This window comes from Acomys russatus, chromosome 23, assembly GCF_903995435.1.
Source record: "Acomys russatus chromosome 23, mAcoRus1.1, whole genome shotgun sequence".
NCBI lineage: Eukaryota > Metazoa > Chordata > Mammalia > Rodentia > Muridae > Acomys > Acomys russatus.
In genome coordinates this window covers 12,153,708-12,178,737 of record NC_067159.1, presented here as the reverse complement: position 1 = coordinate 12,178,737, position 25,030 = coordinate 12,153,708, and the positions used below count along the sequence as shown (strand labels likewise).

The 25,030-nt window shown below is 44.4% G+C and overlaps 1 protein-coding gene across 1 annotated transcript in view; it reads right to left on the bottom strand.

Annotated features, from left to right (window-relative positions):
* The window catches only part of Vav3 (vav guanine nucleotide exchange factor 3), a 327,028-nt gene extending 303,025 nt beyond the window's left edge, over nucleotides 1-24,003 (bottom strand). The window contains exon 1 of the mRNA XM_051165697.1: nucleotides 23,655-24,003. Within this exon, the coding sequence (XP_051021654.1) occupies nucleotides 23,655-23,858 (204 nt within the window). The 5' untranslated portion in view covers nucleotides 23,859-24,003. The remainder of the gene's footprint in view (nucleotides 1-23,654) is intronic.
* Nucleotides 24,004-25,030: the final 1,027 nt, after the last annotated feature.

The window sequence follows — 25,030 nt, the reverse complement described above, 5'->3', positions numbered from 1 at the left end:
AGTTGATACAATGCCTGTCTCAGCAACATTGGGACCCAAGTTCCATACCTAAAAATACAGGAATAGGAGCAAGCACCTATAATCCCAGCAGGAAGAACATAAAAATAGAAGGACCCCTGGCATTCCATAGCCAGCCAGCCTAGCCTACTTGGCGAGGTCCAAGCCAGTGAGAAACCCTGTCCCAAAGGAGGTTGGCAACATTTCTGAGGATGACACCTGAAACTGTCTTCTGATCCCACATATACTAGGATGCACGCATACACTATCACACACAAATGTGCACACACGTGTATATACAAATATACATACTTTAAAAAAAAAAACAAAAGTCCTCCTTATGTTGCCCCTGGCAGGTATTTGCTTACTAATGCATTTCAAGAACCAAATTAAACCATGCAAACTAAAAGTCCAAAAATGTGCAATTCCAAAGGAATTGCATCCTAGACTTGAATGATAACAGTAATAGCACCATTACTGGTGTCTCAGTCTGAGTTTCCCAAATAGTAAAGACTGAAGCCAATGCTTGCATGCAGGTGTTTGGCTCAGGAAACAATCTGAAGAAAAAGGAATAAGGCAGTAGCTCCATGGTTCTCAACCTTCCTAATGCTGTGACCCTTTAATACAGTTCCTCATGTTGTGGAGATCTCCAACCATAAAGTTGCTTCGTTGCTACTTCATAACTGTCATTTTGCTACTGTTATGAATCATAATGTAAACATCGATATACAGATTATCTGATATGCAACCCCTATTGGGGTCATGACCCACAGATTGAGAGCCACTGTAATAGGGAAACAGAAATGGAGAAGCAGGGAGGGAAAGCACAAGAGGCATAACAAAAGTGAACATTCCTGCTCAGGGATCAGTGTTCAAGCCCCTCCCCTCTCTCAGGACTCTAATGAAATATCCTTCTGAAGGGCCCTCTCCTGGAGAAAAAGAAAGAAATGATTTCACCCGACTGTCCCCTTCCCCCATGGATGAAAGAACCTACTGCATTGACAGGACTCTTCAAAACTGCCCAGCTGTTCTTGCTTGCCTAGAACCTTCCAACAAGGAACCAGACAGAAGCTCGGAACAGAAAGCGACATGGGAAAGAGAAGTGGAGGATGACAAGGCCGTGATAAGGTGCATTCCAAAAGCGCCAGTGTAGTTCATAGGAACCCATAAGGAACTGGTGGCTGCTGTGGCTGAAACAGGAGGGAGGCAGAGGGGATTTTTAAGTGATACTCAGGAGTCAGCCAACACCAAAGGCATTCTCTCCTCTCCTTACTCTATCTTCTAATTCACTCAGCTGGAGTGACTGCTGGGGCCTGGGAAGAGCTGTGGGATTTTTGTCCCTGCCATTTGTTTTCTTTTTGCTTCTTTTGTTTCTTTTAGTTCTTTGTTGTTGTTTTGTTCTGTTTTGTTTTGAATTTGTGATTGAGAAAGTAAGATTCTTTCAATTCTTTAAGAACAATGGACATCAATTCAGCTTAGCCTTAACTTTTATATCCTTTTACCACTTGGGAGGCAAAGGTGGATTCATGAGTTCAAGGCCTGCCTGGTCAACAGAGTTCCAGGACAGCCAGGTTTACACACAGAGAAAGCCTGTCTTGAGAGAGAGAGAGAGACAGAGACAGAGACAGAGACAGAGACAGACAGACAGACAGACAGACAGACAGACAGAGTCAGAGTCAGAGTCAGTCAAAGGCAAGCAATACCACCAAATGTAGAGCCTCAAGAGTGGCTCCCAATACCTAGCATGGCACACATTCATATAATTATAAAGACAAGAATGAGGGGAGGAAAGGAAGAAGAAATGGACAGATGGACAGATAAACAGAAAGGGGAAACAAAACAGAAAAAAAGAAAGAATTCCAGGACATTTAAAAGACAAAAGAATGCAAAGAGGGCTACAATACCATCAGCATCTGCTTTGCCAGTCTGTTTGTAACACAACATCAATTTTCCAACTACCTATGAACTCATGAATGTGTATACTATATAAAAAAAAAAAAAACCAACAATCAAAAGTTACTACTTAGCTTTAAAAAGAAACCAAATTCTGTCATAGAATCTACCATGGATGGGCCTTAAGGATATTATCCTAACTGAATGACTCAATTTATTTGAAGCATCACAAATAGTTGGATCTACAGACACAGAAAGGAGAATGGTAGCTGCCAAGAGCTGATGGGGAGAGGGGGTCATAGATGACTAAGCACAGAACTTCAGTTGGGGAGCTGATAAAGTACTAAAGACAATAATGATGGATGCACCACATGTGGAAATGTGACTTAGAAATGGTGACCATAACAACAGACACTACGATTGTGCTGTATTTGAGCACAGCAAAACCAAGCAAAACTACATTGGGTCAACTAGGAGGCAGCTCATAAAGAGCCTATCTTGGGCGCCTTTGCTTACCACTTCTTTCAAGCTTAGGGGTCTGTAGCCCTAGTCTCTAAGGTCCCTGGGCATGGAATGTTTCTTTGCCGGCATGCAATTTCTACATTTCCCATCTCCCTGGTCACACCTAAGGCCGTGTCTCTGTCACCCAGGGGTGGAACAGGATCTGGGCTCTGCCTCACATTCATCACCACCACAATCTTTCACAAGCAGGAATTCTGAGGTGCAGGCCACAGCATCTGTCGCAACTGCCTTTTGCTATGTGATTGCTTTGCACTGTTAAAAAAAAAAAAAAACCCTGCTTCCTGAGGAAGGCCATCTCTGAGACTTCCCATTTCCACCAGCCCAGCCAGAGCAGATGCTGGGACAGCTCTCAACCTGCAGTGCTATGCAGGCACCCCAGACATGCGCATTCCTGAGCATTGTAGAAGCCAGATCTTCAGCAGTTTTGTTTTCTGCCAGAAGGTCGAACAAGTCCCCTCATGTTGAACTCTTCTCCACTGAGCCTACATTCACACAGAAAGATGCAAAGGTGCTCCCTTCCCTTCCACTTCAGAGCCACCTCTACAAAGAAATCACCATTGTCTGCCTCTTTTCTTTCCTGCACCAGATAATTAATTTTCTAATATTCTAAAATAGTCCCTGAAATTGTATAGTCCAATACCTCCCATAGGAGGGAGAAGCACAAAGTTATGAGTATGACCTCATATATATTCATTATTCAGACAAACTTTATCAGCCTTCAATTCCAGCATTATGGGATCCCAACCAAGAGCTCCCTCCAAGGAGGCCACACCTAGCCAGGCCTAAGCTGCCTCAAGACCTCGCTTCCTGCTTTCATCTGTGCTCACAAAAGCAAACTGTTCTTCTAGGCTAGGCTTCTCAGTCTACCACCACTGCTTTCCTAATATGACCAAGTCACTCTTGCTTCTTCTAGATTTCCTAAGAAAATATGACCTTTAAAGTCGGGCTGTCGCAAGTACACCCCTTTTAAACTAATCTTCTGAATGCTGAGTGCTCAAAGATCTCACTGGCTCATTTGTCTTTCTCAACTTAAGAATGCTCCGCATATTTTCTTTCTTTCTTTCTTTCTTTTTTTTTTTTTTTTTTTTTTTGAGACAGAGTCTCAGTATATAGCCTGAACCTCCAGATATCTGGCTGCCTCTGCCTCCCAAGTATTGGCATTAAACGTATGTGCCACCACACCCAGACATAGAATTCTTAAGCACGAATAACGACATTTCTTGCTAATAATTATCAATAAAACCTAAAGTTCTCTAGGTGAAGCTACAGTTCTCTAACTGGCAGGTTTACACGATAAAAAAAAAAAAAATTCACAGAAAGTAAACTCAGCTTCACTGGCAAAGCTACAGTCCCAAGATCTAATGACCAGAGCGTTTATAATTAGCAAACCTAGCGCAAACACTAGTTGTGGTTCACTATGGAGGAACTGCCGCTAGAGTTCTATACATAGTTCGGCTTCTTCCGGTCCTCATCTCAGAGAGCCGCTCATACAGAAAGATGCTTCTGTGGCCTGTTCTTTGCTGGTGAGGTTAGCTCTAAGACCAGTGGTCTATCAAGATCTCGTAGATAAACTACCAAACTATATAAGATTCGCCCCTCCAGGCCCTTCCTTTGCCCCAGAATGAAATTAACTATATGTGTTAAAGCTAATTTATCACTTCCTTCCTCAGCCCATCCGCTTTTCATAATTTAAAGGAAGGACCTGACCTGACACAATAGCATTCTTGAAATGTCACTTCTGCAGTTTGCAGCCCTGGCCTGCAACCTACACCAAAATAGCGTGAGAATGGCAAATCTGCTCTATTTTGAAGGACTAAGAAGGTCTGCTCTCTTTACACTACCTCATCTGAAATGTCAGTGCTATGAATATTTAAAAAAACATAACAAAACAAAAAAAAATCTAGGTGTTTCAAGCCCCCCCACCCCCAGAACCCAGCCCAGGCCCTCTGACCAGCATCAGCTCTTCCAGCACTGGCAGAGCCTAAGGCACATCACAAGCAGCAGTGCCTGGCAGAGGTGACCATTTGCCTGTAGTCTTGGCTGCCGTCAGCTTTCCCATCCCCCAAGGTCAAACAGTCCCTTTTTCTACTGAGTGAAAAACATTAGTGAGCAATAGATACAAAATAATGGGTCAAAATGTGTATTAACTGATAAAAGCTCACCTTGAGAATGAAAATCCCACCCCCCTCTACCAGCCTGCACCCACCATTGCTCAGGCAAACAACCAAAAAAATAAAATCAGTACTATAGGCTTTGCACTTGAAGATGGGACCTATTGTACTTAGTTGGCCATATAGATGAAAGCAGACCAGAAACCCATCATCTGCATAGGCCAGTGGGTCACAAAGCCAAGACCCCAAGCAACATACACCCAAGTGTACTCTAATACTCTAACAGAAGGGTCTTACATATGAAGGTAAAGCAGGAAGAGACTGTCTCCTCACAGAGGCCGGTTCTGTGCTGTGCTGTCAGAGCCAAATCCCCGATTACGTGTGTTCGATGAGTGTCGTCAAACAGACGAGCCAAAGAATGCTCTCCACCCCAGAGAGAACAAAATGCAGCCAGTTTTGAGCCGGCAGACATTAAGAGTGTAATATAAGATAGCCTGTCCTTCCGGGACATGCAAGCCCAAAGAGCTGGAAATGTCCAGTGAGGGGAAATATCCCAGGCATAGTCTAGGCCCTCGGGAATGCTCACCCTCACCAGTAACTCCTCCTGCTACGCCATTCGGCTCCCTAGCCAGCCTCCTGGACGGCTTGGGTTCTATTATCAGAAGTCTTAGATGAAGAACGCCGGCTACGATGAGAGGTGGTGAGATATTAAACTATGCTTTCTGTAAAGGTTTGCCCTCTCTTCGGAGTTGTCTTCACTAACTTGAAAGATTACTATTTTTTTTTTTTAAAGATGCAAACCTCTACTCAATTAAAAGTGTACTCCAGGTTTTAAAATACCCTTGAAAATTATATATATATATATATATTTTTTTTTTTCAGAGCAGTCTGAAATTGCACTTTTAACAAATTATACCTAAAAATCTCATTCCTTGCCTGCGTTCACTGGTCACAATAACAGTTGGTGAATATTCAGTTAAGCACTCCCAAGTGTTTATTTGGTTTATAAGCTTTATGTTGATTCTCAGGAATCATTGGTTGATAAAATGTAAGTGACCCTTGCTATCATAGGGCCATAATGAAGCAATTGTTTTTAATAAGTTGTATAAAAGGGGAATTTCGAAGCTAGAAAATAAAAATAAAATGTCAAGTCCTGCATCCAGAAAAAAAAAAAAAACAAAACAAAAAAAAAAAAAAAAAGAAAAGAAAAGAAAAAGAGGTTACAAGCTCTGGGAAGGAAAAAACACCTAGTGTGACTGCTGCACGATTTGAAAGGGCTAAGTAACAATGTGACTGCAGAGGGCTGAGAACATGTGGCCAGACCACACAAGGTGTCACTTAGGGATTTTGGACTTGACTTCATAGCACAAGGTAGCATCCTTGTAGCTAAAAGGGAATCACTCAATCCCATTGGTTTTGGTGCGAGGGTTTTCTTGTATTTTAAGGTTACTGCTGATTCATTTGCAAGAACGGTAAAGTCTCGGGATTCATTTGCAGGAACGGCCTGTCGTAAAGTCTCACACAGAGGGAACACAAGCAGGAGGCAGAGGTCCAAGAGAAAGATGGCAAGCACAGGAGAACGATGGCAGTTTATAAACGCTGAGCTCTGTGAATACCTTGTGCCAAGCAAGTGCTTGGCAGGTAGGCGATCTATCTAATTGGACCCCCACTTTACGGTTGAGAAAAGCTGGAGTCTGAGCAGATAGTCGGCTCTAAGTCACTCAGCAAATGGGGAGCTAAAACTGGAGTCCAGCCAGGGCAACACCAAAGACTATTTTTTAACTAAGGCCAGGGAAATGTGCCCTTTCCAGCCTGTTGGGACTGTTCTGTTGGCTTTTGTTTTTTTGTTTGTTTTTTTTTTTTCTGTGAACTATCTGGCAGTATATTGACAAAAAGCTGTGAAAATTTTAACCTATGACCTAGAAGTTTCACCTTGGACAATAAAGCTGAAGAAAATAAACCAAGGTAAGAAATAATCAGTACAGGGACATGATGAGTCCTTGGTGGCTACAGAAGAAAACCAGGAGTAACTTGAGGGGCGTGTCTTAAATGTGGAAAGCATATTACTAAGGTGGCAGTCCTTCCTATTCAGTGACATACTACTCCATGACCATTTCCTACGTGGCTTTGAGAAAAGTCCTGAGTGGAGCAGCATATGTCCCCCCCACCCCCCCACTGTCTCTCAACAACCTAGGAGAACAGGCACTGGCAACACTAACCATCCTAGTTCTTAGGGGAGGCTGTAGTGTCTTTGCCAATTGCCCAAGAACTTACCAAGTAGAAGGTTCTGAGTGAGTTACCTGGGGTGCGTTATCCCTTCCTTGTATGGCCTTAGGAAGAGCTGTCCCAGAGGCAAAGCTGAAGGGGGAGAGGGAGGAAGGATCCTGTTCCACATCACCGTGCTCGTCGGCAGTAAAGCCAAACATGGAAACACAAGCAGCACTTGTACTGCACTGCACTGGGATACTCTACCTGTGACACAGCTGCTAGAGAAGCAGAAAGGCAAATGCAAAGCAGAGAAGTTGGTCATACCATCTTCAGAAGATCATTCAGAAGAACGGTGGGAAAAGCCCTGGACCACATCATCAGTAACGGCGTGGGACAGAGAAGAAGAAGAGCCAGGACTGCTAAGTGTCCACCGTGGCCCTCGTGCTATGCTGCATAGTCTGCCCACCCAAACGCATCTCATCTTTTCAACATCCTGCAGTTAAGAGCCATCTTCCAGTCAAAGGGAAGGGGAATCATGGGAAAATGGGAGGGAGGGAAGAATGGGAGGATACAAGGGATGGGATAACCATTGAGATGTAACAAGAATAAATTAATTAAAAAAAATTTTTAAATAAAATAAAATAAAATCTTAAAAAAAAAAGCCATCTTCCATTTTACAGCAAGAAAGCAGAGAGACATGGAGAGTTTTAGGGATTTTATCACAGATGCTCACCTACTCGGGTGTGACCTGAACCTAGATTTGTTGGTGGTAAAGTCCACAGGCTTTCACTATAACACGACTCCCAAGGGAAGACACGAGCAGGACATTATCATTCTTGCCCTTAGGAAAGGCAATATTATCACCTTCTTGCCTGACAACTATCCCCAACAATTAGTAACTCATTAGCCACTGAGGGCACTACTCAGTTTGTAGCAGGCACAGACCTAAGGACAAAGGTTGTAAAACAGCCCCCAGGGTCATAGAACTCACAGTTCGGAAGAAAAGCATATGAAGGTACAAGCACACACAAATGTCCATGTTTTTGAGAATTTGGGACACCTTGCTATTTGGATTGACACCACAAAACCTCAGCCCTCTTAGGAATTTCCATTATTCTGGATGGCTGAGATTCCGGATAACTGATATTTTGCCCATTTAAGTCAGATCTCTGCTGCCATGATTTTCATTATTTAATAATTTCTCAATGCCCTGTCATTTCTGCCAGGAGGCTCTGGGATCCAAAGTTTAAGACCTGGAACACCTGCCCTTACTGTGTCCCAAAATGAAAAAACAAATCAGCAACTAAGAAAGAAGATGTATTTCACTCGAGCAATTATTAACTCAAACACTTTCTAATGCGTGTGCATGTGGTGCTGGAGTATTGCACACAGCCACTCCTGCTCGTGCATGGACCAGGAGTTGACATCTGATGTTTTCCTCTGTCATTCTCAACCTTGTTTGTTTGTTTGTTTGTTTGGAGACATTCTCTCACTGTGCCCGGAGCTCACTTTTTTGAACAGGTAGACCTATCAACAAGTCCCTATCTGCTTCTCTCTCTCTCTCTCTCTCTCTCTCTCTCTCTCTCTCTCTCTCTCTCTCTCTCCTCTCTCCTCTCTCTCTCTTCTCTCCTCCTCTCTTCTCTCTCTCTCTTTCTCCCCTCTCTCCCTCTCTCTCTCCCTCTCTCTCTCCTCTCTCTCGCTCTTCCCGCTTCTCTCTCTCTCTCCTCTCTCTCTCTCTCGCTCTCTCTCTCCCCTCCCTCTCTCTCTCTCTCTCTCCTCCTCAGCCTCTCTCCTCTCACGCTCTCCCGTCGCCTCTTCTCCCGTCTCTCGCTCTCTCTCTCTCTCTCTCTCTCTCTCTCTCGCTCCTCCTCACTCTTTTCCTCTCTTTCTCTCTCTCTCTCCCCCTGTCCTCCAACCCCAGCACTGAGGTTACAGTCGGCCTGCCTTTTACTTGAGTCCTGGGGGAGATCCAAATTCAGGCCACAGTGTTTGCACATCAAGCACTTTACCCACTGATTCTCCAGCCCTAATCTCCCACCCCCAGGCCTCAGCCATCTGCTCAAGTAGCACAGACTGGCCTCAAACACACTGTAATCCCAGCACTATGGAGGCAGAGGCAGGTGAATCTTTGTGTTTGAGGCCAGCCTGGTCAATAGATTGAGTTTCAAGACTACACAGAGAGACCCTGTCTCAACAAATAAATAAATAAATAAACAAACAAACAAAATCACTATATGAGCATGAGTTAAATGAAGCTTTCCTGAGGTCTAGGCCATTACTAGCCTTAGAAAAGGAAGAACTGTGGTTCAGAGAACCTGGGTCTGGGCTTTGCCAAGCCAAGTGGCCTCAATCAAATCTCTACACACACATCAGAAGCCTGATGCTGCTCACTGTACAAACCAATTGCTAGACTAGAATCATCTCTAAAGAACTTCCAGCCCACGTTGCCTGCAATCTGAACATTAGCTAGTGGCTGCCATGGTCCGCTGAAACAGGTGTCTCTTTCAGGCACCTCGCACAGCATATCAGGGCGTTGCGGCCTCCACAACCCAACATTAACACGACAACTCTGGGCTCCCAAGTCCACAATTTATAGTTTTGAATACTGCCAGCTTCACTTTCATCCATCCCTCATTCATGATCTAACTTTCAGTCTAACGCTTTTCTTGTCCTCAAATAGGCCTAATGAAAATGAGTGGCATCTATATCTGTGTAGCTTCTCAGTCCAAATACTGAACTGAGCACACCATATGCATTACTGCAATTACTTTAGTCCTCACAATACTTCATCTACATGTCATCACCTCTATTTTATAAATATGAAAAACCAAAGACCAAATCAGTTAACTACCCAGGACGGTAAGCAACAGAGCTATGACTCAAAGCCAGGTTATATCACAGGCAACATGAGGTCTGCTACAATCTGTTGCCCTAAATGCTTATTTGAACAGTGAGCTAATTATAAGTCTTCCAGTTGAAGTCAGAATCTAGGACCTCTAAACATTGACATGAATGATGTGTAGCTTGATAAATAGAGTTTGATAAGCATATCTTATTTCTTCCTCTATCGAGAGGTGAGAATATTTTTATTATTATTTTCAAATACATTATTTTTTTCATCAAGCATACTTGTGTAAACCCCTGGAAGGCAGTACTTCATGTAGCAAGAATGTCAAAGTACATATTGTTAACTAGATAGGTACGACAGCTGCCTTCTTTTTTTTTTTTTTTTTTTTTTTTCAAACTATTTTCTTTTCAGAGCTGAGGACCAAACCCAGGGCCTCGTCCTTGCTAGGCAAGCACTCTACCACTGAGCTAAATCCCCAACCCTGACATCTACATTCTTATTGCTGAGCCATTTATTAAACATGACAGGGCAAAACAATTAAATCCTTACCAGGCTAGACATGTGAAAATCCTGGTAGACTGTTTTTATCTTTCTTGTTATTTGTCTCTTCACTGCAGTCATTAAATAGAACTACGTATTCAAAAGGCTGGAGAATTCAATGAGGATGCAGCTGTATGGGCTTTACTGCATAAGAAGAATCCAGCTTCTCTGTGGGGATAAAACTGATGTGAACAGTAATTATGTCATGTTCTCTTCTGAAATCATCCTGGAAGAACTCACAGCTTTGTGTTGGTGCTGATGCTGAGCTGAAGAGCTCATGTCCCTTTCTGCCTGGTGGAGGAGGACAGTTGCTGTATTTTACTGAATCTCTAAGGCCAAAATGCAGAGTGCCCCCAAACCCTCTCAGCCACCACAAATAGCGTAAACACAAACATACTCTCTGTGTCTGATTGACTTAACACTGACAGCTTCCCTCAGTTAGCAAGAGCTTTATCATATTCTGTAGGTCAAATGCCAGAAAATCTAATGTCGCCTGCTGAACCTACATCTTGGAGTATCAGTGACAAAATTATTCTAGCACCACCTCCCTATTAGACATTACATCCATCATTAAGAGAAGGTTGAATCCTAACATCATAGCCCCAACCATAAAAAAAAAAAAAAAAAAAAAAAAAAATAGTGCTGCAAAACTAAGCACATGCTGTGAGGGGGTTACGAGAGGAAACAGTCAATGTGGGTAACATGAATGGAGACCTCCTGGCTCATTCACTCTGCTCACTCAGTCACACTAGTGAACTTTGGAGACCAGAAATCAGAAAAGAAAAAAAAAAAAAAAAAAAAAACACATCTAGCGTAGTGTCCTAGTTCTCATAGCACCTGGAACTCTCCGGGACTCTGATTTATTAACTGCCCCTTTCAACACCAAAACTCATTCATAAGTGTCATGAGGGGGGGGATGCGCATTCTCAAGTAGCTTTAAAAAAATTCACAGCAGTTGCTACTTCTCTATCTGTAGTAACGGTCACCACGTGGAAAGTGGGTTGGAACAGGCTGGGGACAAGTTAAGATTCGTGAGGACAATGTGGTTATCATCAGGACAAGCAGGACCTAGGGCAGAGTCGGGGACTCAGGGTACTGGCATTTAGAAAGCTGGAGTTTGTTGTGGCTGAGGATTTGGAAGGAGAACTTCACATTTAAAGTCTGTGCTTTGAAATCCAGAAGAAGGCAAAAGTCTGCTGAAGACACTATGAAGAAGTAGAGAAAGATAACAAAAAGTTACAAGGAATCTAGGGACTTGGGATGAGGGGAGTGAAAAGGCCAGTGTGAAGGAACTCAGGGGTACCCAGCCAAGACTGGGCCAGGGACAGAGGGGATGTCTAACAGCCAAACAGCCAGGGAAGGATAACGTACGGCTTGGTGGGTGAGAGGAAGTGGGAGCTGACAAGTCTGAAGGCGGGTGGCTCTTCCCTTTCAGCACCTTACCTTAGACATCTACTGAGTAGTTTGACTCTATATATACCCTCAGCTTTCCAGATGCCTACTTTGAATATCCTGAGGCCACTGCCCTACACAAAAGATAGTTGCTTTAATGTCTTCAATGCAAAATGCAAATGGTTATTAAAGACATTTCACCTTTGCTCAGAGTAACTGCCTTTCTGCTACTACTGAGGTCTGGGTGTCACGCACACCCCTCTCTTCCCATTCGGCCTGCTTTCTCAAGCCTTCTTCCTCTATAGCAACTTCTTGTGTCCCCATCTCCTCCCTGATCTCCTCTGTCTTGCTCAGCTGTGTGCATTTCCGCACCAGGCTTGTGTCATCCAATGGTTGACTTCCTTTCTGCACTCCTGTAAAAGTCTGACTCTGAGGTCAAGCCTATTCTCTCCCTGGCACCCCAAAACAGAAATGTCATGTGATTTCTCTCTATGCTTTCTGTGCCCTATACACATAAAGTACAGGACAAAATCTATGGAAAGGAACACTCCAAACCACATATGCACATAAAAGGGAAAACAATGTTGTGGCATTAAGGTCACACAAAACTGAGCAAAGCATTACCCATCCACCAAACAGTTATCTGTCTACTCTAACTGGCTCCCTTGTCCTGTTTGTGAGGGTGAAGTTGCAGTCAAATGCAGGATACAGGAAACTAGGCCCAGGAACTGAATTTTGCTTCCCGTTGAGTCTTCAGGGTCTACCACAAAGTCTAATACCCGGAAAGACAACCTGATAGTTTAATTAATCAACTCACAGGCACCTGTTACCATGAAGACAAAGCCAAACCGAAAGCAAGTAGCCCTAAAACTATCATCACTATAGACGTTTATTTTCAATGTACGTTCGATGTAAAAAAATCATAGAGCGTTATGTCTCATTTACAGAGCATGCCTTGCTATTGGCAAACACTTGCCGAGACATTTGCTTATGCAAATCACCAGATAGCCACAGAGTTTGGCAGTGGGAATAGAAAATTTTGCTGAATTTGGAAGTAGGACAGTTGGACTCAAGTCTTGTCTTCACCACTTCCTGTCAGTATGACCTTGAAAAAAGCCCTTCAGCCTGGTGCACATCACAATTTCCTCCTCTGTAGAGCAGCGATAAGATCATTCTCTTCCTGCCTTACAGACTTAAGAGGACGGGGAGGGATGACAGGGGTGGAAAAAAGTAACTGACTGCCTACTGTGCACAAAACCTCTTACTGCACTTAATTCTCACTGCAACCCTACAAAGCTGGGTTTCACTACTCCTTGCCAATCACAAGAGGAAACTGGGATTCAAAAGTAAAACATCTCTCCCAAGGTCATCCATTGGAATTCAGCCACTTCTGCTTACACTCCGATCTTCCTAAAACCATAATGTCTTCTAAGTGAGACCGCATCTAGGGCTGCTGATACTGTTCTAAGTATATTGGTGGGGACAAAGAGAAACAGTCTCTGGCTAAGGTCACAGAGTGTGTCAGAGACAAGAATGGGACGAGAAGCCAGCTTTCCCAATCCCTGGCCCTTTGAAGCCCTTTCCTTTAAGCACACTGCCCCCAGGACTCAGGAAAAGAAATTAAGAGATGCAGCAATTATTCATTCAGGCCAGCTGTCCCAAGTCTATTTTAAGATGAGCACTTTGAAAGCCATGAAAGGTTGGTATCAAGTGTATCATTAAATATTCCATATTAATTGACCCTTTAGAGAATTCCCATATGAGCAGCACATGCTGTTAGCTTCCTATTATAGAAGCAGCTCAAAGGCCAACTCCACTTCTGCAACACATACTTTGAAGGGACACTCAGACAGTAGCAGAAGACACAGGTCTAATTGGTTTTTTTCAAGAGGATCAAAAGCAATGACACTTTTCTGATCATTATTCTGTCCACTAAATGTCAAAGACAACAAAACAGAATATAGATTAGCTTGGCCATAGCACTATGCAAAACCTGTCCTCATGAGCAGTAGGGTTTGTGGGGGCGGGGAGGACCTGTAGAATAATATCATTCCATATAATAACTAATAATGTGTATATGAATTAATAAGTAGAGCTACACCACAGAGGAGGGAGGGGACTGTATCATAGCATTCATTTAAAGCAGTGGTGGCCCTGGCTCCCAGATAAATATGAGCATGCTTAACTCCAGACACAGCATTAAACCATGTACTCAGGCCCAGCTGTCACAAAGAACACTATTAACCGGCCCTCATTAATTTCCTTCATTTTCCTGTAGATTGCATTCTCTTTGCCCATAAAACACCTGCCAAAGGTCTGACCCTACTTTACTCTGAATACTGAGATAAGTAGTATCAAATCACCCAAATTTAGCATTTGATATCTTAAACTAACATGACAATTCAGTATCTGACAAGCCACAAAGTGCCAATTACAATATCCGCAGGGCAACCAGAGACCACTCCGATGAGGTAGCATCTCAGACAGCAACGAGATGGGGAAAGGAAGACCCAGCTTCATCTCACGCTCAGTCGTGCAACGGCCTTAGTGAGAGGGCTCAGTTCATTTAAGGTGCTCTAATCCAAACCTTGGCTCCACTATGAACCACTTCTTAGTACACACTACTAAACCCGGCTTGGCCTCATGGTGCCTATCACTCACAGAGCCTGCCTCTTTGGATAAGAAAATATGTGACAGGTGCCTCCACTGTGCGACTTAGAAGCCTTGGGCAGGCTCCTGAGGAAGTGGTGGTGATGGTTACTGTAAAAATGGTTTGCATCTCGTGCGCACTTTCGGCCAGTCATAGACCCAGTTCGCTCTGGTGGATTGCTTTTTGGTTAGGCCTATTTTAGAGAATAGGGGAGCTCAGGAAGTGGCAGGGTCCCACCACGTTCAAAGAATGTGCTCATTTGTAAAGGGGAAGGATAACCTGATCTGCAGTGGTCAGCAATGGCACTGAATAGGCAGGTGCCTGTGCTTTAGCACAGCTAAAGCTGAATATGTCTTATAAAGTTCAGGCATTTATCGCTGAAAGAACAGTAAACACAGAGTCATCATTCTCAACCCAGCAACGAAGTTTTGCTTACTTAGGTGTATCTGTTACTTCTGATTCCTTGTGTCAACTTCCAAAGACATCTTATCAGTAAATTAGTCTATGGCAGCTTCAAGCAAGTCACAGCATAGCAGGGAGATGAATGAAAACAAAACGGAACAACCAGGTTCCTGCACAAAGTGGCATACACTCTGCTACCCCTGGAGGGGACTCAGGAAAGATCCCTGACGCAAAGGGATGCTGGACCAAACCTTCAAGCAAATGAGGCAGAGCTCTGGAAGCAGAGGAAATGGCGTGCAAATTTGCACACTGACTGACATCCAAAAAGCACAACCCATCCCCAAAAGCATAGAAAAGTCAGGAGTACCATGGAGAGGGCCCAGCAAGATGAAACATGACCAGACCATGGGTGCAGGCAAGCTCTCTGGGGATTCTGGAGTTAATCTGAGGCTGATCAGGAACCATCAAACAGCTATAAGGAAGTCCAGTAACCACTTATCTGCCCCAGTGGTACAGATCAAAACCAGAGTGGCTGTTCAGTATCCTCAGTGCTCATCAGCATGTCTTTGTGATTTTCCCTTGAAAGCATACCCTGAGTCAAACACGGAAAATAGCACATGTGCTTGCAAGTGGAAAGATACAGAAGTGATTTAATGATGCAGGAGAGTATGAGAGGAAAGCTGAAAGAGAAACTGTTTTGTTGGGTTTGGGGGGTTTCCTTCCCAGCAAGCCGGGAGAGGGGGTGGATGATCACTCACTCACTCACTCACTGTGCAAGACAGAATGTACCACCTACAGGCAAGAGAGCTGAAGAAAGGCTTCCTCTGATTTTGTCTGTTTTATCTGTAGAACAGGAAGCAAGAGCATCAGTTAAAAAAGAAGAATGGAAGGAAGGAAGTGATAGAGATTACATTAAAGGAAGGAAAATATGCTAAGGAGTCATCTTAGACACTCGGAAAACTAACGACTAGAACAGTTCTAAGCTGTTTAATGGCAAAACTCCTTTACATTCCTTTGAAAAGAAAAAGAGAAAAGAGAAAAGAAAACTGACTACCGAGATCTGTTAGCAGCTTGTGTTTCTGGGGTTTATATATCTATCCGTGCTTAACATACTCTGATTCAAAACTCGCAGATCATTATACACAAGTGCATAGTCCACGGTGAGTTAGAGCAGCGGCAGCAGTGGTAATCTGCAACCTTCAGAAAGTTCCAGCTGTAGATGCACATGAGGAAGTGAGAATTGAACATGAGGATACTGTGCCAGGCCTTAAGGAACCCATAAAAGCCTCTGCAGTGGTCTGGAGTCCCAGGCATTTGAGAACACCTAATTGAGATACACAGAATTGACTCCATAGGGTAGATTACGGCGCTGGCTGGAGGTTGAGGGACCATGAACGTCAAAGGAGAAGAGTCTCCACCACCTTTAGCAGCTCAGTTGTAGGCAGGAAATAAGTAACACGCTGGATTTAGCCAGGGTTCTGTTTACCCAAAGGAGGGAGACAAATAAGCAAAGCCAAGGAAGTACTCTGAAAGCTTCTGGAAAATGAGCCGTGTAGGAAGGAAGCAAAGCCATGAGGGCAGTGAAGAGGCGGCAGACATGAAGAGTTCAAAAGATCGCTGGATTTTAGGTATTAGCAGAATAATCCAGAAAGAAGGAGGTAGTGCGAGAGTGGGATGCTGGAAAATGAGACACCGGAGGGTAACTGCTAAGAACCAGTGCAACACCCCAAAATGACCGTGATCTCCTCCAGCCACCCAAGCCTGAAACCTGGGCCTTTGCCTAGGTCAGAGCCACGGTGCCCACGTTCACCGGTCCCGAGGGCCTGTCCACTGCGTGTCCTAACTACTCTAGGCTTCGCTATTCCTCACCCCCGTATGCTGACCTCACCCTTTCCTGACCCAGCTCTACCCACACTCGTGTCCATGCCCAGTATTGCCACAGCTAACCCATCCTGACTGCCATTAAGTTTTCTACCATGTCCAGACTTCACCCAAGAACTGACTGTTTCAGTGGAGCCAAATATAAGCTGTCAGTGCAAACGTAGGACCCATAGTGATAAATTAACACCATGGATGCCATGAGATGATCCAGGGGATAGAACACGGCATGAAAGTTACTAAGGTGAAGACACGAACATGCTAAAGAAATGTGTAGAATTAAAAAAAAAAGAGAGAGAGAGAGAGAGCTAGCAAAGAAAACTGGAGGGAATAAGAGCCATAAGAGAAGTGCAGGATAGCAGAGTGTGTGACGGGAAGAGAAAGGTCCACTAGGAAGGCAACGGTCCAAACCGCCAACTGCCAGAGAATTTATGAAAAATGATGAAAGCAGGGAAGATCTAGTAATCCATATACTGGATAAATCTCATTTACCATGGCAATTCTCCCACTGGGGAAAAAAGAAAAGAAAAGGAAAGGAAAGGAAAGGAAAGGAAAGGAAAGGAAAGGAAAGGAAAGGAAAGGAAAGGAAAGGAAATAAAGAAAAAAGAAAGGACTCTCAGTGCCCTCACCATGACATCCGTGGGACTGTGCTTCACAAATGGAAGCTTCAGGTCCTAAAGAAAACCCAGAGTAAGCCACCAAGCAGGCCTCCAGAACAAATGCTTAAAATATGGTAACCATCCTAGCACTTCGGGAGGCAGAGGCAGGCAGATCTCTATGAGTTCCAGGCCAGCCTGATGTACAAAGTGAGTTCCAGGACAGCCAGGACTATTGCACAAAGAAATTCTGTCTCGACAACCAAAGACAGCAAAAATATGGTAACTGTGTTGCATGAAAAGGCGATGATCAGCACAGGCTTTACAATTACAAAGGCAGATGATCCAAGAAAAACAATTTAACAAATGAAAGGGCAACTGACCTCTAGGAAGAAATAGTGACAGTATTCTGAGTGAACTAGAAATGTAACCAAGACACCATTGTTTTTGGACAATGAGAGTTTTTGTCCCTCTGTTCCCTTTAACCTAATAATATATACACGCCGCCTCTTTATGTTGGAGACAGAGAGTGCAGGCATGTAATACACACAGCAACTCCAGAAGCAATATAATATAATTATAAGGTTTTTTAACATATGGTTATGTACAATAGAAATAAAGTTCTCTTTATGTAACTCTTAAAAAACCAGTAACATAAAACTGAAACTGGGTGTTAGCTGGGTTGAAAGGTAACCCTGGGTACAAAAACCTTTTTTCTTTTTTTCTTTTTCTTTCTTTTTTTTTTTTTTTACAAATGCCACACCACTAATTATCTCCTGACAGGACAACACTATATAGAAAAGTGTGGGAAGTGTTAACTCTTGAGTTGAAATAGCATTCAGAAGAAAACCTTTAAAATCATATTGAATGTATATTATTTATTTTTGCTCATGGGCAAATACTTTTTCACACATATGTACATACATATACGAGAATGCTACAGCATACAATTGACATAACTTTTTATGTTTTGGTTTTTTTGTTTTAGGGGCGGAGTTTTTGTTTGTTTGCTTGTTTGCTTGCTTTTGAGACACAGTTTCATATAGTCAAGTCTGGCCTTGAACTCCTGGTCTTCCTGCCTTCAGCTCCCAAATGCTGGGTTAGAGTTATAAACCACAATACCTGGCTTAAAAATCAATATAAATCTAAAATTGTTTTAGTAGCTATAAACCAAATCCAACATACCAAGGAAATGACTTCCTTTTTAACCCTTTTCTCTTCCTGCTACCTACCTCAATTTCCTATTCTCTTTCTGACAAAATTAACCTCAAAGAAATGTTTACAGCTGCCATTCTGTCCTCTCCTAACTTCTCCTCCACTGTGGTGTTTGTCTTCCAGACTATCAAATTTCTCTTTTGTTCAAGGTCACCAAGGAACTTCAGACTGTGTAAATCAATATTCCATCCCGGGTCCTCCTCTTTCCTTAATCTATCAGCAGCATTTGACACATCAGATCACTCTTTCTCCAGGCACTTTATTTTCTTCTTAGAACCCCACTCTGCGCGGTTACCTCCTAAGCCAAGGTCATCCCTCTCAGCACTCCTCCTGAGCCTCTGATGCTCACTCAGACTTTGTGTCTTCTTTCCATACCCAGTAGATCTCATCGTCCAACTCATTGCTTCAAACACCACCTGCACTTTTCTGGCTGCAAAGTTTGTGTCTACATCTCCCATGTCTCCAATGACGCGCTCGATCTCTTCCTCTGGGTGGCTACTGGGCATTTAAGTATATACCAGCTTCTGATCTTCCTCCCATTCTTCCACATATCCAAAAACCATTCTTCTCTGGATTTCTCCATCTCTGCAAGTGGCAGCTATATCATTCCAGCAACTCAGGCCATACTCATGAGTCACCCTTGATTCCCACCTTCTTCTCTTACCATCTCAGCTGACTGAGCACACCTGTGTAGCCAGCTGGACTCAACCCTCAAAATGTATGCAGAGCTCTATCATTTCACCATCTGCTGCTCCTGGTCTGGTCATGGCTGCCAGGCCTTTTTGGTCTGAATTGCTAGCACTGGCCTCAACTCTTCACAGCAGCCAGAGTGACCCTGTTAAAAAAGGTAAGTTAGGTCATACCATGACTTCACTCAGACCTTCATCTGGGATCCCATTTCACTCAGGGTGAAAGCCAAAAGTCAATATAAGGACCCACAAGTACCCACTGTCTCCCCAAATTCATCCCATTCTATCCCACACCTCACTTGCAAGTCTAGTGTGCCTAGTGCTAATTGCCTCAGGGCCTTCCCATTTGTGTGCCCTCCGCTGAGAATATTCTTTTGTTTTGGTTTGGACTTGTTTTCAGACTCCTATATTCCTACATTCCCTGGCTCCCTTCTGGTTTCTGCCTAAGGCTCTCTTACATAACCTCCTTTTCTAAAAAGACATTTCTCTCTGTTCTCTTACCTGGCTTCAGGTGTCCTCACTGCATGTTCCATCCCATAAGCATCTATTTCTTTAAGGCCTATGTCCTCCACTACCAAGTGCATCCCTTTAGTGCAAAGATTCTGTGGCATTTGCTTGGTGCTTTAAGCCAGTGTCCTAGACAAGGCTCTTTGGAGTCACAAATAATTACTTGAAGAAGAAACTCCTTAGGAAAGAACAATTCATCTTAAGATAATTCAAGATTTATCCAGACTATATAAAATGGTCATAATATGAATATCGTTCTAAGACATTAGGTGGCCTGAATATATAACATAATGCTACTAAAATAATCTCAGCAACTACAAATCTCCAATTAGTTTTATACATTGATGAAGTTCTTCTTAGCCACTAAAAATGACATCAAGCCATTGAGCCCATCCCCCTTTCTGCAAGAGCACAATGATCGATAGAGTTCCTCAATGAGCCACTAATGTGCATTATACCCTGGCCATAATATTGGTTGTAATGAAAAATAAATCTGTTTAATACATAAAGACACAAAAGTATTAAAATTTCAATGGTCATCAGAGATCTAGTTAACTTTAATCTTTATAATAAGCCATGTGAAATATAAAACAAATACCATGTTTATCTTTTGTGTTTGTTTTGTTTTGTTTTAGCCAAGACTGGCCTCAAACTCACTACATAGCCAAGGATCTCTTTGAAGCCCTGGTCCCCTCTCCCTGCATTTCCTGAGTGCCACGTACGTCTACCGTATCCATGTAACATCCTGAAGCCATCATGAACTAAAGCGAAAGCTACATAAGTATCTCTTAAGTATTTGTTTCTTAATTGAAGATCATCATCTTATCAAGCTGGTGATACCAGAAAAATGCTGTAGCCCACAGCTTGGAAGAACAACAAGCAAGAGAGGTGTAATCTCATTTCTGTCCCTATTTTGAAGAAGACTAAGTTAGCTTATTAATACTGCAAGATTCAAACCTACAATTGAACAATCATTTTTTACAGTGTATTTGTGTTTTAATGCAAACAAGGCAGAAGTCTGACAAAGGGGAAATGAAATAACATCCTACTCAATAGAATAAACACCCTTATTAAAAGAGGCTACCCACTTGATAGGCTTTTGGGGGAAAGCACACACACACAGCACACACATGGGCGTGGGGGGCGGGGACAGTAACCCAAACAACAAATAAAGTCCCCTTTGTTGACATCTGTCAAAACATTTTCAGAATACCCAACACTCTCAAGTATAATCTTCTAAGTTATTTCCCACTCTGGAAGATTATGCATCATAAGAAAATAGTATTATTTGAAATGAATATCTTCAACAGAAAAAATAATCAGAAAAAGTCAGGTATAGAAGGAATGACTCTTGGAAATAACAAAACAAAACTGAACAAACAAACAAAAAGCCCACAGGTATTACGAATAACATCTCTAACTTCAGAAGAGCAAGTTCTGCTGGGATGCAGGACACTCCTGGCAAAGTACATTTTGGAGCTGGATATGTAAACAGAGGGAAATGTGGTTCTATAGTTTATACAACTTACTGGAAGAAGCCAAGCAAACCCTTTCTAAGGAGCTGGGGACCCGGAGGGAGTCAGAAAATATGAAAGAGTAGATGCTTGGGGGAAAGAAATGGGAATGCCCCAGCACAGGAGACACCAAACACACTAAAGCTATAGCTTCTTCTTCATACACTACAAAGACACCTGATAGGGTAGGAACCCCATAACCAGGAACAAGCAGAGCCTTTCTCAAGAAAGGTACATGAGGCAGAACTACTTACAGATGCTAGCACAAAGGAACTTGTAGAGGTTTGCAATGTAAGTTTTTAATTGTATCCTAGCGTAAGTTACACTTTAGGTCATTTTGCTACAGTGAATGTTGACTAAGTATACAGTATGTTCTGACTATTGAAGGCATGTTAAATAGGTCACCTTGCTTCACAAGAGCATTACTAAGTCTCGTTTAATGACATAATGACAACAGGCAGCATGCAAATGTGCATGCCTAGCTCTCAGCTCTTCACCTCTCTGCAGTGGGAGCAAGAATCAAGAAGGAAACAAAAGCAGCCACCCACGCTCAGGTGCTAGCTTTCCAGGACCACGGTTGAGAAGAAGTCCTCTTTCCAAGCGGATCACAAGAGGAATCACTGAATTTGGAACCTTTCTGGCTTCCACTCTGAGGTGGATTGTCTTACAAATTCAAAAGAAAAATCTAAGGAAGAGTCATTGCAGTGCCCTACTTAGCTCCTTACAACCTGGCGGCTTATTGCTATCAGCATAATAATTCCTTGAGGGCAAGTATCTTGGAATGTTCTCTGTGGCGGCCTCAATAGGGAATAGAACTCTTGGAGAATCTTGCCTGCTCCTCTTCATTAGTGACGCTTACAATGATTCTCAGTCATCAAACGGATTACATCACAGATAATGCACTTTAAGAGAAGAGAAAAGCATATTTGACAAGATTCCATCTGTTGCTAGCAGTCAAATAAAGATTTCAGGGGCAAAGAACACCAAGCTGCCCCCAAATAAATAAATAAATAAATAAATGAGAAACTTGAGTGTTAGAGACAACTTCCAGAAATTCCAGAATCTGAACTTTGAGGAAATGTGCACAGCGCATGGCGTCAAAGCACCTGAATCCATCTGTTGCTAAGGTCAATGGTCAAGTGGAACTGGGGCTCTAGGAACTGTGTACTACATAACCTCATCCCTAGCAGTAGCTCTGACAGTTTGGAAACAACCACTGGACCCCTCCGCAACACACCTATACAGCTCCCACAAGTGTGGAAAAGCCCAAAGAATTAGCGATCAGCCACCATTCAGGTTGGTAAGAAAGTGGGAAATAATTGATCCTTACTGTAAACACCTACGGTGCTAACCACTTACACGGCTGCTTTTTTTCTTGGGGACTGCCTACCAACAGGTTGGAGGCTGACAGTCACGGGATGTAGGATTTGAAGTGAGGAGCGACCTTGATGAGTGTGGATGGCCCTGCTTTAAATATGAGATTACTAAACGGTGTATGGTCATTTCATTTCCTTTTTCAAAGACACAGCTCTGGTTAAGTGCCTGAGGCCTGTATCATGCAGAGCCAGTGCTAAAATGTGTCATTAAATGGGCGCTTTCCTTTCCCTTTTAAGTTGAAAAGTTTCTCTTGCTCTTTCTTTTTTTCCTTCCTTCCTTCCTTCCTTTGTGAATTGTGTTGAACATCCTCTAAACACAAACTTTCCGACAGAACCAAAAAAAAACCAAAACGCAGCGATGCACTGCACTGTGACTTTTGAGCTGCCTCTGAGGAACCCAGTGCCTTCTAGGCCTTCCAGGGCTGCGTTTTCATCAATATCCCCACCCACCTACCCAGCCAGCCACCTTCCAAAGAGGTAGCTCCAAGAATGGCTAAGGCCACGGGGAGTGCACGTGCCCCCACAAGTATACCTGTGCACAAGACCCAATGAAAGAAAGCAAAATCTCCAGCGAAACTTCTCATTTCCTGCCACTAGTTGGGGGCGGGGGTGGGGGGGGGGGAGAGAGAGGTTGGAGCCCCTTGTGTTATCAGAGAAGCTGTAAACACAACCTTTCAGTTTGCCAACAGGCCACAGGCTGGGGGGGAGAGCCTGGGGGAGGGGGGGACCTGGGCGGGGGAGGGGTGTGCTTGTAGAAGGTCTGTGTGTGCCAGTGCCGCTCCTCTTTCTAACCCTGCCCAGGATCATTTCTGTGCAGATAACGGTACCAAGCGCTCTCCACTTCCTAGAGTTCTCGTGTATGGCATGGTTCCTCTTTCCAGAACGTGGGGACCAAATGCAAAGCAAAAAAACAAGTCACAGCAAATACTCCAGCAGTTCATTTCATCCTTTCTCGTTGTTATTTTAGATCACTCTTTGTTCACACACACACACACACACACACACACACACACACACACGCACACACGCACACACACACACCCCGAGGGAGAGGTGAAATGCACCCTAAGATAACTTATTTCTTCCCGCCTCCCAGAAACCATTAGGATTCCACACACCATCTCAAGGCTTTAGTGTTTAGCTGAGGAGCCAAAACCATTTCAAGGCAAGTAAGGAAAAGCTCCCAAGCTGAAGAAGAAAGCTGAGAGGCAGGGCAAGCTAAGCGCACCTAGATGTTTGCATTTACACAAAGAAATTATCCGGATGATTAATGGGAGCCTCTGACGGGTGGCGGGGTCAGGAGGTGGCCTCCATACCTGGGACATCTGCGGCCTCAGGTTGATCTCCTTCAGGTTTATGGAGTGTGCCCTCAGGTTGTTGAGCAGCTGGCAGAGCAGTACTCCATCGCGGAGGGTCTGCGCCAGGTCGAACACCTGCGCCGAGTCCCAGGTCACCCTGTGGTTGGCGGGCAGCACTTTGCAGTGGATGAGCCACTGAGCGCACTGCTTCCACGGCTCCATGTCCGACGGCTCTGGGATCCGGCTCGGCCGAGGCGGGCGGCGACTCTGAGGCAGCCGCCGGGGATCTTCAGCGCCCCGCCGACGCCAGGCGCCGGTGGCCCCTTGGTGGCTTTGCTTCTCGGGAGCGGGCGCCGCTGCCGGTGGCTCCGGGGCGCCGAGTGGAACTCGCCTCGGGTCCCCGCCCGGATGCGCCGCGGCCCGGCCGCCGCTGCAGCAGCGAGTGCTGCGCGCTCTCCGTGCGCCCGGGCCGGCTCGGCAGCGCACAGGCTTCCGACTCGCGAGCCGGCGCCCCGCCACTGAGCATGCTCAGCGCGTCTGGCGGGTCTGTGCAGTCCGCGAGTCCCCGGAGGCGCGGATGAGAGCGTGCCCGCTTGCCTTGGCTGGGGGTCCCCGACCTAGGGCGGGGCGGCTGGGGGAGGAGCGGGCCGAGTGGGGGCGGTGGCCACAAAGGGGATCCCGACGCCCCCGCCCTCCCGCGAACCCTCGGATGCGGAGAACTTGCAACAACCGGAGGCGTCTAGGGATTAGTCCATAGCCGCGGCTTCCTAGGAAGTGTGGCTGAACACTGAGATGCGCAGGGGTGTCCCCCGGGACAGCCTAAATAATGAATGAGATTTAAGTTAAGAGGGTCTCAGAGGAGCCGCGGCTTAACTGGGACACGGGGATCTGGGAGAAATGAGATGAGCTTTCGCCACATCTGGAGAACACAGTGAGGAAAGTTTGTGTAGTCAGCCTCTCGATCCGCCTCCTTCAGGTCCATCCCCAGCCCCTTCCTCCAAGTTAGTTTCTCCTGAGGATGTTTTGTCACCTTAAAAGTGTGCTACGTGGGGACAGCTGCAGCATCAGCTTATGTGGAGGGAGAGAGGAAGTTTTCACCTACCCCTCAGCCTCAGAACTGTTCACTAATGCAGTCCTGCACCTTTTGCTGAGTGAACCTCAAAACCTTGCCTGAGAAAAACAGACCAGTGACACAGAGGCAAGAATGCGCATGCGTCGGTGACTAGCCACCAGGTTTGAGTTTAAATTGCTTCAGCGCTAAGAGACTCCTGGTCAGGATATTTGGAGAACTCATTGGAAAGTGCTCCCCCAGTGTCAACTCTGGTCACAGTGAGACAAAGCACCCCTGTCCTTTTTATTCCTGCTGCCCTTCAAAGCAAAAAACGGTGGTTAAT